We start from the raw sequence: 12,237 nt of genomic DNA on the forward strand, positions 1-12,237 counted from the left end.
TGTGTCCCTCTATAAATTGGAGTAAGCCAAAGTGGGACATGGTGGGACATGGTTACGATTCCAGCATTTGGGAGGCTGAAGATTAGGGATCTCAGGTTCCAGGCCACTCTGGGCTACATGAAACCATGGCGCAAAACTATGCCATAAACTGTAAGACTGGTTAGGCAGACAAGGAGAAAGGGGATGGACCCACATAGTGAACAGAGTGAGACCAAATACTATATAATGTTTGGGAGGCCTGGCTCGCAGACGTGGCACTCGTAGGAAGCACTAATAACATCAGGTCTTGTTCGTTTATTTTGAGGTAGGGTCTCTGTCTATAGCCCAGACTGTTCTGGAACTTACTATGTAGTAATTCTCCTGCCTTAGCCTCCCAAGTGCTGTGTGTACAGGTAAGAGCCACCCCACCTGCCTATGTTAATGTCGGTGTTTATTGATATCATCATGTGTAATCTCACATCTGTGTAGAGTGTTGTAGAGGGTACATAGTGGTACTTTGTTTTTTCACTGGGTAAGCTTGCCCCTGTCTTCCTGCCGGTGGCTATTTCAGCCACCTGCCTTCTGGTCACTTCACCTCAGCACCGTTTCTTAGTCAGTTGCTCTTTCCCAGGGATGGGGATCCCTAAGGTGCAGGGTGCTGGTGGTCTTCTTTGGAGTCTGTGGAGCCTGGGGCTAGCCCTTGGGCTCCACACCGACACCTTGCCTGTCCTGCAGCCCGGCCATCACTGTGAACCAGGGCGAGATGAGCAGCCCACAGCGAGTTACCTCCAGCCAGCAGCAGACGCGCATCTCTGCCTCCTCTGCCACCAGGGAGCTGGACGAGCTCATGGCTTCACTGTCAGATTTTAAGGTGCACTGTGATCCCTCTCTCTTCTCTGCCCCCATCCATTACCCTACGGCCTGCGGCTCCTCAGGGCCTTGGGGGAGGTGGGCTAGGCAGGACATGAGGCTGAGCTCCTTAGCAGCCAGTGAAGGCAGAGAAATCAGAAATGCTTTTAGCTGGGACATTTCCTCCCTCTCCTGGTGATCCCAACCACTAGGTCAAGGGGACCAGGAGGCTGGGACACAGTGACAAAGAGCCCTCTGTTGATAGCTGCCCTTGGTGGGGGAGGTTGTGTCCTGTTGGGCCTCATGGGATCAGATCCCGTGCCTGAGAGGTCACTTGCCCCAGCGCTATATCTCCCACGCTAGCTGTCCTCAGAACACCGCTTTCTTTCTGCCTGTGAGGATGGGATTTACCAGCGTCTCCAGCCTTCTACCCTACGTCTTCTTTAAGGGCCTGAGTCCTCAGAGCCCTGTCTGTGGAAAACCTAACCTGCCAAGCCCCTGACCGGTCAGCATGAGGTGCTCCACCTTCCCCTCCCAGGCTCTCCAGGCCTGACAGTCCACAATGTGGTTTTTTTTTTTGTTTGTTTGTTTTGTTTTTTTTTTTGTTTTGTTTTTTTTTTTTAGAAGATATAGTGCCTTGTTAGGGATTAATACTGACAGAACTCTCCAGTAGTTGCTGACTTCAGCTCCACATGGGCCAGCCAAAGAGATCTATGGGCACAGTTTAGGGAATATGAGAAGGGAGCCAGGCGGTCTCTCCATTCTTGGCCCAGAAGGTGCCTCCTGCCTCCCTTCAGCTGGACTCATACTTGGGTGGCGGGTATAGTCCAGGCTGGTAAGCCTTGTTAGTAGGTGATGAGCAGCCATTGAGAAGCAAGCTGGGATCTAGGCACTGGCTGTGCTGGTGCCCATGCCCTGAGGCTGCAGTTGCTTCCTTAGATCTTCTAGCCCAGTGCCACAGGAAGGAAAGCTTTCTCCTGGAGCCCTCGAGAAAGGCCTAGAAGATATAGGAAAGCTGGGAGATACAGTGGGGTGGGTGGAGCACAGAGCTGGGGCCATGCCAGCTTCCCCTTGGTTAGCACCTGGAACAGCTCTGGAGCTCTCTCCCCATCACACACCTCATCGTAAGTCTCCTTGGTGCTTACTCTGGTGATTTTGTGTCTGCTTCCTGTTGCTTGGGCTTCCTAAGGTACAAGGACATGGAGCTCCGGCAAGCATTTCTAGGGTTGGATTCTTTCCGAAGACCCAGCGTAGATGGTGGCGCTCTGAGCACTTGGGCCATGCCCGCCTGTTGCTTCACCTCTCCCCATCTCTCTCTCTTTCCCTTTGTCTTTCTCCTCCAGACTAGTTCTTCTGCTGTGGTGCTGAGCTCCCAGGGGCTGCTGCCCAGCTCTCCTCCATCTCCGCCCCTCACCCTTGATCCTCCTCCCCCCACTAAATCCTCCCCTGAAGGCCACACCCCAGAGGTCCTCAGTAGGGAAGGAAATAGTCAGATCCTTCTATCTTTGGTGGCTCCCAGAAGGCTTGAATTGGTCAGTCTCGAGGGGACACCTGTTACTCAAAACTCAAGGTGTCCTTCTGTGGAGGATTCTCAGCAACCATTTGGTGTTAAGAGCCAGGCTCAAGTTAGGAATGACCTCATGGAATCCATGAATGAGCCCTTTAGGACTTCCCTCGGCCACACTCTACACCCTGCTGCGAGCACAGGATCCCAGGGGCCACTGGCCAACTGTGTGTGTTCAGAGGAGACTGTGGCTCCCATTGGGAGATGGCCACAGGCTGTGTCAGCATCCGGGCTTGAGATTCCCCATGGAGTGGCTTACAGCTTTCAGGAAGGAAGTGAGCCAGCTATTGTGGCAGTGGACCGGCAGGCTGTGCTCCCAGACACCTGGAGTCTCACCAAGGAATGTGGCCAGCCCGAGCAAGCACAGTCAGAACCAGGGGGCCTGGAAAGCAGTTACCCTGCCCCAGCTGACAAGGAGCAGTTAGGTGGGAAGATTCCCTGGAGGGGAAGCCTGGGGGAACCAACCCAGGCACTACAGAACCCAAAGAACCCAGGAGGTGCCACCAAAGCCGCTCTGGAGGCCAGGAAGGAAGAGCCGGAGTTTCCTCATGCTGTGGTCATGGGCACACCCACCACCTCGGAGAGGATTTCCACCGCTGGCCAGGCAGGCACCAGCTTGAGCAACCACTAGGCATGACCCTGGCAGGACTTGAGTGTGGGCCACTCCTTGCTAACTGCATGCAGCCCTGATAAATGTCTGCCTGGGTAGAAAGTGCCAAGGACGGTGGTCCTAAGGACGTGTTCAGCAGTGATCCTGTGAGGCCAGTGTTGTTCCGGGCCCTGCGGAGTAGCGGTGGCGCTCTGCCTCCTGCTTGCCTAAGACTGCCTGTAGAGAGCTGTCCCAGTTTCACTGTACAGAAGGATACAGCCATGACTTTGGGAACCACACAGACCCACATACAACTCTGGCAACACCTGTTAAACATGGGACCTGGGGGAACCACCCAGAGGCTCAACTTTCTCTTTAAAATGGGAGGAATAATAGCGCATTTTCTAAGGTCTTCCAGAAAGCTGGATGAGTTAATTCCTGAAAAGCAGATGAAACAGTGCCTGGCTGTCAGTCCTGCCTCAGCCTCCTGAGTGCTTGGATTACAGTTGTGTGCCTTCTTGCCTGGCTCTTACTTGATTCTTGTATGATTCAAACTCCATACCGTCTCTCCAGCACCCCAACACTGCAGATGAGCAAGTTACAATATAAACTGGCTAGAAGACGGAAAGAAGCAGGCTCTGGTGGCGCAGCCTTTAATCCCAGCACTCAGGAGGCAGAAAGGGCGGAGCTCTGTGAGTTTGAGGCCAGCTTGGTCTACAGAGCGAGTTCCGGACAGGCTCCAAAGCTACAGAGAAACCCTCTCTTGAAAAAACAAACAAAAACAAAAGAGAGAGAGAGAGAGAAAGAGAAGCCTCTACTTTTCTATTTAAGTTGTAAGGAAAGAAGGGAAGGGGCGACAGGAACGTCAAATAACTACTGTGATAACCCCATGTTAGCCCGGAAAATGCTGCTATCCCATTTTAACGGCGGAGAGATGGGGGTCCCTGGAAGTTAAGTACTGTGTCCAAGGTTAGAGGCCGACTTGGATGTGAATGCTGGGCCACAGGACTCTCAGAGCTGCTGTGCCCTGAGTCAGCCCTACCTGCCTCCTGCTTCCTCCCTTCCTCTGCTGCTCTTCATTGTGCTGCTCTCACCTCCCCTGTGACACCCTAGTGTGGCCCAAATGGCATCATGCTTTGCCTGGAATGGGATGGTGACAGCTTTGCCCTCCACCCCCAGATCCGCTCTGTGATCAGGAGGAGCCGGGAGACAGGCCACATCCATCCCATGTCCCGGGAGCCCTCCCCTCGCCGCCGGCTGGACCCCGCCACCCTGAGCAGAACCCCATCCCAAGAACGGCTCATTGCAGAGCTGCAGGGCCGGCTGGGCATCCAGCTGGAGGCAGAGGAGGTGGCAGGGGCCTCTGCCCAGGACTGGCTGACTGAAGGCGTTGTCATCACTGTGCAGCCACATGGGAGGCGGGCCGGGGGGCAGCTGGTGGAGAAGGTAGCCAGCAAATGCCGGAGCCAAGGTCTGGGAAGTGGGGTCTGGAGGTTTCCTCAGCTCCAGTGCTGGCTGAAAAAGATTTTGGGGTGGTGGGTTGGTTTCTGCATTTCATGGTCTTATGACAAGGCTGGTCACACGACTCTGCCCTCTGCTGTCTGCTGTTGAGTTCTTGCCTTCCGTATTTCTCTCTCCTCTCTTCTCCCAGGTCGTCTACCCTCCTGACTCTCCCATTCCCCTGAGAAGAACCCTCTCTGTTGTGGCTCCTCCTCCTGACCCTTTCCTCCAGCATCACCCCGACACCTCCTTGGCCAGCAGCTCACCTCTCCGGCCCAGCCTGCCCACTCCCTCCTGTCCAGGGCCCTTGGCTGGTGCCTGTTCTTCTCCTGGGGTCCAGAGTGCAGGGAGAAAGCCCCAGGAGGAGGACAGGCATGGGCCTCCTGGCCTCACTCTTGTACCCCACACCGTGAGGTCTGTGGGCTGCCAGACCAGCGACGACCCACTCTTCCGCCCGATGCAGGCAGGCCTCCCAGGGGTCCCAGCCTCTGCCCTACCTGTACTGTGTGTCATCCCTGAGCCACCTCAGACTGAGGATGTTGTAGAAGCATCATCTTCACATGCACAGAAGGCTTGTCCTCAGCTGTGTCAGGGTAGCTGAGTCCTTGGTGAAGCTGACCTGGGGCTTCCTGAGCCTGGTATCTAGGCCTTACGTCAGGAGATCCCCTCCCCTGTCCCTTCCCTGGGGCACTTACAAACACTGATCCCAAACACTGATCCCGTTCTCCTGCCCCATGCCTTCTCTCTGTCTCCCCCCCCTCCTCCCATTCTCATTTTTGGTAATTGCCAGCAGTGAGAGATCCTCTGAACCCACGCTTCCTGTGTGAAATAACCCAGTGGCGAGGCCTCAGTCTTGGTCTTTAAACAATGTCTTCTCCTCCTTTCTTTCCCATCTAAGATGCACGGCCTGGAACAGAGAGTGGATGGAGAGCGGCAGTGGGCAGCCGGCTGGCCCCCCAGCAGCAGGCAGAGCAGCCCTGAAGGGCAGGACGAGGGAGGGGTCAGTGCTTGGGCTGGGGTCTGAGTTCTTGCTTGGCATGTTTTCCTGGGCTTGGTCATACAGCTGGGTACTGGAAGCCCTCCTTAACCCCAGGACTGCCTGCTGATGTAACCACCCCCCACCCCCACCCCAGAGGATACTACCTTTTGTCTCAGTCAGCCCATGCAAAGGCTCGTGGGTGTTCTGCTGTGAGATGCCCACCCCAGGCCTTAGAAATCTGACTGCTTTGTCTGTGCCCACAGTTTATGGCCCAGGGGAAAACCGGGAGCAGCCCACCCCCTGGGGGACTCTCAAAGCCTGGGAGCCAGCTCGACAGCATGCTGGGAAGTCTGCAGTCTGACCTGAACAAGCTGGGAGTCGCCACGGTTGCCAAAGGGGTCTGTGGGGCCTGCAAGAAGCCCATTGCTGGGCAGGTAAGAAGAGGGGAGGGAGGTAAGCTCTGGGATCTTGGCTCCTGTCTTCACCCTGAGTCACTTTGTGTCTGTCTTCTCAGGTTGTGACTGCCATGGGGAAAACATGGCACCCCGAGCACTTTGTCTGCACCCACTGCCAGGAGGAGATTGGGTCCCGGAACTTCTTCGAGCGGGATGGACAGCCGTACTGTGAAAAGGACTACCACAGCCTCTTCTCCCCACGCTGTTACTACTGTAATGGACCCATCTTGGATGTGAGTGCACACTTGGTGGGCACTAGGGTGCACAGCAGGGCCCTCAGCCTGGGCTCCATAGCCCTCAGTCTTCTGTTCAGAGAGAGTCAGCCCCAGGACTCTCCTAGACAGGAAGTGACAGGACTGAGCCTGGCCCTGGTGAGTCACAGCAGCCCTGGTGCACATTAGGTAGCTCTAGCTCCCTTCTACCTCCCATCCTGGGGTTCTGCTGCTGCGGCCCTGGGGATTAGGAGCCCAATAGACAAGGGGCTGGGTGCCAGCTGTCTCACTGTTCCCAGTGTGATGTTAGGGTGATGCTCGGAGTCTGCTCCTCTACTTCCATGGATCACAGTGAAAAGCACAGATTTAGACTTCAGCAGCTCTGAATACTTTGTGTTTGCAGTTAGCAGAGACCCCTTTGGAAGTACCCTGCTCTTTGGCTATGAACAGGGCTGAGGTGGGAAGGAGTGAACCTTGCCCTTGATCCACCCCTTTTTCTGCTTTCACAGAAAGTAGTAACAGCACTTGACCGGACATGGCACCCGGAGCACTTCTTCTGTGCCCAATGTGGAGCCTTCTTTGGTCCTGAAGGTACGGATGGGCTGGAAGGCAGGCATGCCTGTCACCCTCTGGGATGACCTCACTGATGGTGGAATCAGGGTGGCCCCACATCTAGAGGCCCTAATCTACCCCTACCCCCAATCCTCACCCCACCCCCAATCCTCAGGGTTCCACGAGAAGGATGGCAAAGCCTACTGTCGGAAAGATTATTTTGACATGTTTGCGCCCAAGTGTGGTGGCTGTGCCCGTGCCATCCTGGAGAACTACATTTCAGCCCTCAACACCCTCTGGCACCCGGAATGCTTTGTGTGCAGGGTAAGGCGTTTCTACTGCAGCCAGTGGGTCTGGGAGCAGGCGTGGGAGAAAGCGGGGCTCTCAGAGAGTGAGCTGGGGTGGGTGCGCTTATGTACTTCACGACAAGGAGCGAGTTAGAGGTGCCTACCGTGCCAGAGCTGTGGAGGCCTCAGGACTGGTCATCCTGAGCAGAGAGCATGGGGGGGATTGAATGAGAGGCCGCGAACCCTGGGGCTCAGCAGAAGTGGGCAGTGTCTCCAGGGTGACCCGTAGTCAGGGAGCCCCGCAGGTGTGACTGGGGCCCAGCAAAGGCTTTTGGACAGTAAGCCTGGGAAACAGTTGTGGCCTCTGCCTTGCACACCCGCCCACACACTCTCATCTCCTGATGGAAGTCCAGGATGCAGAATTTAAGCTCAGGTTTTTCTTTTTTTTTTTTTAAATTGTGTCGGTTTCTGGCAGCAACTTTCTGGCCACCTGCTTAAATCCAGAACCCCTCAGCTCTGTTTGAACACAGGCCATGCAGTTAGCAGGATCATGCTTGGGTCCTCTCAGCTCTGTTTGAACACAGGCCATGCAGTTAGCAGGATCATGCTTGGGTCCCCTCAGCTCTGTTTGAATCCAGGCCATGCAGTTAGCAGGATCATGCTTGGGTCCCCTCACTTAATTCCTCTTCTTCCTCCAGGGGAAAATTAAGCATTTAGCCTAGCACATAGGAAATGACAAGCAAGTAGGGGCCACCACCGAGGTGACAGTCCTCTGCACACCACCACCAGGGACAGTTCCTGAGCCCCTTTCCCTCTTGTGCCTGTCAGGAATGCTTCACGCCTTTTGTCAACGGCAGCTTCTTTGAGCACGATGGGCAGCCGTACTGTGAGGTGCACTACCATGAGCGGCGTGGCTCCCTGTGCTCTGGCTGCCAGAAGCCCATCACTGGTCGCTGTATCACCGCCATGGCCAAGAAGTTCCACCCCGAGCACTTTGTCTGTGCCTTTTGCCTCAAGCAGCTCAACAAGGGCACCTTCAAGGAGCAGAACGACAAGCCTTACTGCCAGAGCTGCTTCGTGAAGCTCTTCTGCTAGGCCATTCCCATCACCCTCCCCAGCCGGCGCCCCCCACTGCTACTGTGACCTAGGGACCTCGCCCAGGGATGACGGGCCAATCCAACAGAAACTGGAACCTTGTCTTGGCAGGTGCAGATTCAGGACAGGACCATGGAGGTCGTGCTTGTCCCTCATCCCCCACCCAGAGCTTCAGGGCCCTTCTTTCCCTTCTCTGGCTCTCACAGGCTCTGTGCACTTCATCTTCACCAGAGGTGGAGGCTGGGGCCCAGTCGTCCCCAGGTGTGTGCTCATGAGCCAGCACCCACCACGGAGCCTCACAGTCACCTCTCAGCAGAGGAGTCAGAGTGGGCAGGCGGACAGGGTCAGCTAGGGGCTCTTTTATCCTTCTCTCAATTACCCTGAGCGTACCGGGGACACCGGGCCCCCTTAACACAATGCCAGCATAAACTCATCCGTGGGCCACCAAAGGCACTTTGGGGTCCACCGCCCAGTCTCCCAGGGTCTGGGTGACTGCCCTGGGTTTACCAAGAGAGGCTTTTCCAGCAATAATGTTTTATATAGCCACATCTCCATCTCTAGGGACGTCGTGAGGCGGGGAGGGTCACCTGTGCCTCAACACTGTACTGATTTTGATAGATTTCTACACTGAGGTTCAACTTCGTATTGCTCAACTTGCTTTTACTTCTCTAGATGATTCTGAAGAGATTTAAAGAAGGTCCCCTTTTGTATGCTTGTCTTTGTCCACTGTCACTGGTGCTGCCAGTGGCCTTGGCTTTGTACTGAGGGCTTGGGATGGGGGAACAATTTGTGTTTTATTTTGTTTCTTAGCACAAGTGAGTTGAGACTCCTTCTGCAACGTCACAGTCTCAGGACTGTTTGCAAACTGCTGTATTTTCAGATGCTCCCTTACTGCCCAGGCCAGCAGACTCTCCAGTAAGAACTGGTCTAAGGGTGCTCAGCCCTTTTGGACCTGGAATTTTGAACCTCATGTGTCCTGTTCCCAAGGGAGGCAAAGGGGAAAGTATATATTTGGGGTCTGCTTCCTGCCTGGGTAAGCCATCAGGAGCCACTCTGCTCCCTGTGAACTTCTGGCAACAGGAGACCCCACTGAACACTTTCAGCCGCCTCATTGCTTCTCGGGGGCTCTTTCTTCTGCCTTCTCAGGAAAGCTGGTGTCTGATTTTGACCAGGAAGATCATACATAAGGTCTCTGGCCTTGGTTCTCCTGGGTGCATCGCTTCCTCAAACTTCCTGATGACTGGGGCAAAGTTTGCTGCTCCCTCTCTCAGGTGGGATTCATGCTTTGCGGGGAGGGGTTCTGAGAAGAATACCCTAAGTTGGTGAAGGGATCCTAGTAGGATTTGGGGCAGAGGGACAAGACCCCGTTAGAGCTATGGGAGGCTCCATAGCTCTCATTCCAGAGGATGGTACGGGAGCAGCCAGTCCTGGACCAGACATGCCATACTGGTCCATAGGCAGGGGATCCAGACATTATATCAGCTTCCTAGTAGAGGCTCAGTATGAAGAGATCCTGGACAAGAATCTGTCGGGGCTGGACTAGCAGTGCCCCAGGTCTGGGAAGGTGAGCTTGGCTCCAGAGGTCTGACACGGCACTTCCACCCACAGGCCTTACTGCTCTGTTTACAGTGACCCGCTCCAGGCCCCTCTCCGAGAAGAGATGGGGTATCTGGAGGGCCATTCTCTGGGTCAATGGATATGTGATATTTGACTTTTTTCCTATAAACTTCTAACCTGGCTTTTTCCATTTCAATTCCTGTGATTTATGCTAATAAAGTTTGCCATTATTTTCACCCGTGTTAGTGCTGTTTCTTGGACGTTTTATCTAGTTGCTACAGTAGAGAAATCAAAATCTCTCTAGACTCAGAAGAGTCATAGAAAGAAGGCAAATCATTGACATCCCCTTTGTGGAGGTCCAAAAGCAAGAGAATGGGATCCTGGGGGCTTGCCTGGGCCCATAGGGGCAGTTCCTGCTCCAGGGCTGTTATGTGGATTCACTGAGGGTGTCTGCCTTTGGCGTGTGGGTAGCCGTCCACTCACTTTCAAGGAGAAAGGAGAGAATGGAGGCCGGGCGGTGGCGGCGCACGCCTTTAATCCCTGTGTTCGGAAGGCAGAGGCAGGTGGATCTCTGAATTCGAGGCCAGCCTGGTCTACAAGAGCTAGTTCCAGAAAAGCTCCAAAGCTACACAGAGAAACCCTGTCTTGAAAAGCCAAAAAAAAGGAAAAAAAGAACAAAAAAGAGAAGAAGAGAATGGAAAACACAAAGCCCTACCCAGGCAACACTTTGGTCCACTCCTCTATGGCCTGCTATAGGCTTCCTGCTGCTGGTCAGTCTCTACTGCCACCTTGTGGTCATGTCCATATATGCACGTTTTCTCCTGTCAGATCTCTGGAAGCCAAACTGTCTGGACCGTTTCATTCCACCATAAGATGTGGCTTCACAGTTTCCCCTGCCCTTTAGATCAGGTTTTCAGGCAGTACAGTGAATGCTATTCTGAATGTTGATTTTCACAGTGAGCTTGGATGTGACCATGACCTTCACCCACTCAGTGATAATGACTTGCTTTATTTTCCCAACCCTCGCTGGATTGATCCTTATAAAAATATGATTGGCTTTCTCAGTTAATGCTTTGTGGATGCTTTCCCATGCCACTGGATATAGATTTGTATCATTTCTAATGGCTTCATGCCATAATGTTCTATTGGTACGCTACAATTAGAGGTGGCATTTATATTGTCAGGGCCAGCATATCCTTAGAGATGTGCCAAAATCATATGTATACACTTGGAAAACTGCATTTAGAGAAAGACAGATGTGAGATTTGGCTGACTGTAGCACAGTGAGGCCCCATGGGCTTTGAACCTGTTCCTAGATTGGGAATATCAGGAATGTGCACAAGTGCTTAGTACAGTGCCAGGCGTGCAGAAACACCATCACTAAAGAGCCGCTCCAGGGAGTCTCCAACTGGGCTGACCTTCAAAGGCACCGGGAAGCTTAAACCAGGAGACTGCTTGCCTAGCATGAACAAGGCCCTAGGCCCAATACCAGTCTCCCCCATACACACACATTTCGCTTATATCAATATTTATATACTTATTTATTCATGGGTCTGGAGAGCTGGCTCAGCAGTTAAGAACAAGCAATGCTCTTCTGAAGGCCCTGAGTTCAGTTCCCAGTGTCAATACCTGACAGCTCACAATCGCCTGGAACACTAGCCCTAGAGGCCCTGATCCCCTTAGGTATCTTCACCCATGCGGCTTACATTTGCACTGGCTCATACACAAACACATAAACACATAAAACCTTTAAGAAAAAACACATGTTCCTGGGTCCTACTCCAGTAGACTCTGCCCGCTCAGGGACTGGGAGTGCAGGTGTTTGTGACACTCCTGGTCCGTGTTGTAAGGTTTGGGAACTGCGGAGTGAAAAGGCAGCTAGCTTCATGCCTACGAAAGCAGCACTCAACTGGCAGGACTGGATATCAGAGCCCCAAGCCCCACCCTCACTAGCCTAGGGGAACATTTCGAGAAGCAGAACTGGGGTCCACAGTTGTAACAAATGATTGTTGGTCATGCATGCTCTAGATGCACTCATTGGGGATTTCCGACTTGCTGAGGAAAGTCATGGAGATGGGAAGAAAAGCCCTCCTAATCTTAGGCTCTTTCATTTAAAAACTATCCCTTGAGCCTTCTGTGGTGGAGCATACAGTGACTGGGGAGATTGAGGCAGGAATATCAGTGGAAGGCTGGGTCAGGCGACAGACTGTTTCAAAGCCAAAGCCAAACAATTATCCAAATGTTGAATGATCATATATAATAAAAGAAGCTAATGTATTGATTTTCTCTTATATCCCAGAAACGGTATAACAACCAGGTCATCTAGCCACCCTGCATTCTCCCATTCAACAAATACGTATATGCCTGTTGTCTGGAGGCACAGAACAAAATATCTGCCTGTGTGGAGCTTACGTTCCTGCAGGGAGAGGCTGACAAATATAATGTGATAAATTATACAGTGGGTTAGCCGGCTTAAGTGCTGTGCTGAGAAAGGCAGGGGAGTTTTGATTCCCTCTCCCCTTTTTAAAATTTAATATCAAGAGTCAGGGCAAGTCTCATTGAGTAGATGGCGTTTGCAGCAGGACTTGGAGAAGATAATGAGTTTCTCTGACAGATTCT

The 12,237-nt window shown here is 53.2% G+C and overlaps 1 protein-coding gene across 3 annotated transcripts in view; it reads left to right on the forward strand.

Moving 5' to 3' along the window:
• The window catches only part of Pxn (paxillin), a 52,148-nt gene extending 42,294 nt beyond the window's left edge, over positions 1-9,854 (forward strand). Inside the window, exons 6-15 of one of the 3 annotated variants that reach the window (XM_038345277.1) lie at positions 715-850; positions 2,172-2,996; positions 4,161-4,427; positions 4,633-4,944; positions 5,380-5,481; positions 5,724-5,894; positions 5,975-6,148; positions 6,637-6,718; positions 6,855-7,003; positions 7,795-9,854. In XM_038345277.1, coding sequence (XP_038201205.1) covers positions 715-850; positions 2,172-2,996; positions 4,161-4,427; positions 4,633-4,944; positions 5,380-5,481; positions 5,724-5,894; positions 5,975-6,148; positions 6,637-6,718; positions 6,855-7,003; positions 7,795-8,061 — 2,485 coding nt within the window. In that variant the 3' untranslated portion in view covers positions 8,062-9,854. The remainder of the gene's footprint in view (positions 1-714; positions 851-2,171; positions 2,997-4,160; positions 4,428-4,632; positions 4,945-5,379; positions 5,482-5,723; positions 5,895-5,974; positions 6,149-6,636; positions 6,719-6,854; positions 7,004-7,794) is intronic. The other 2 variants (XM_038345275.1, XM_038345276.1) reach the window with 2 other exon arrangements.
• The last annotated feature ends 2,383 nt before the right edge of the window (positions 9,855-12,237 follow it).

This window comes from Arvicola amphibius, chromosome 10 (assembly GCF_903992535.2).
Source record: "Arvicola amphibius chromosome 10, mArvAmp1.2, whole genome shotgun sequence".
Taxonomy (NCBI): Eukaryota; Metazoa; Chordata; class Mammalia; order Rodentia; family Cricetidae; genus Arvicola; species Arvicola amphibius.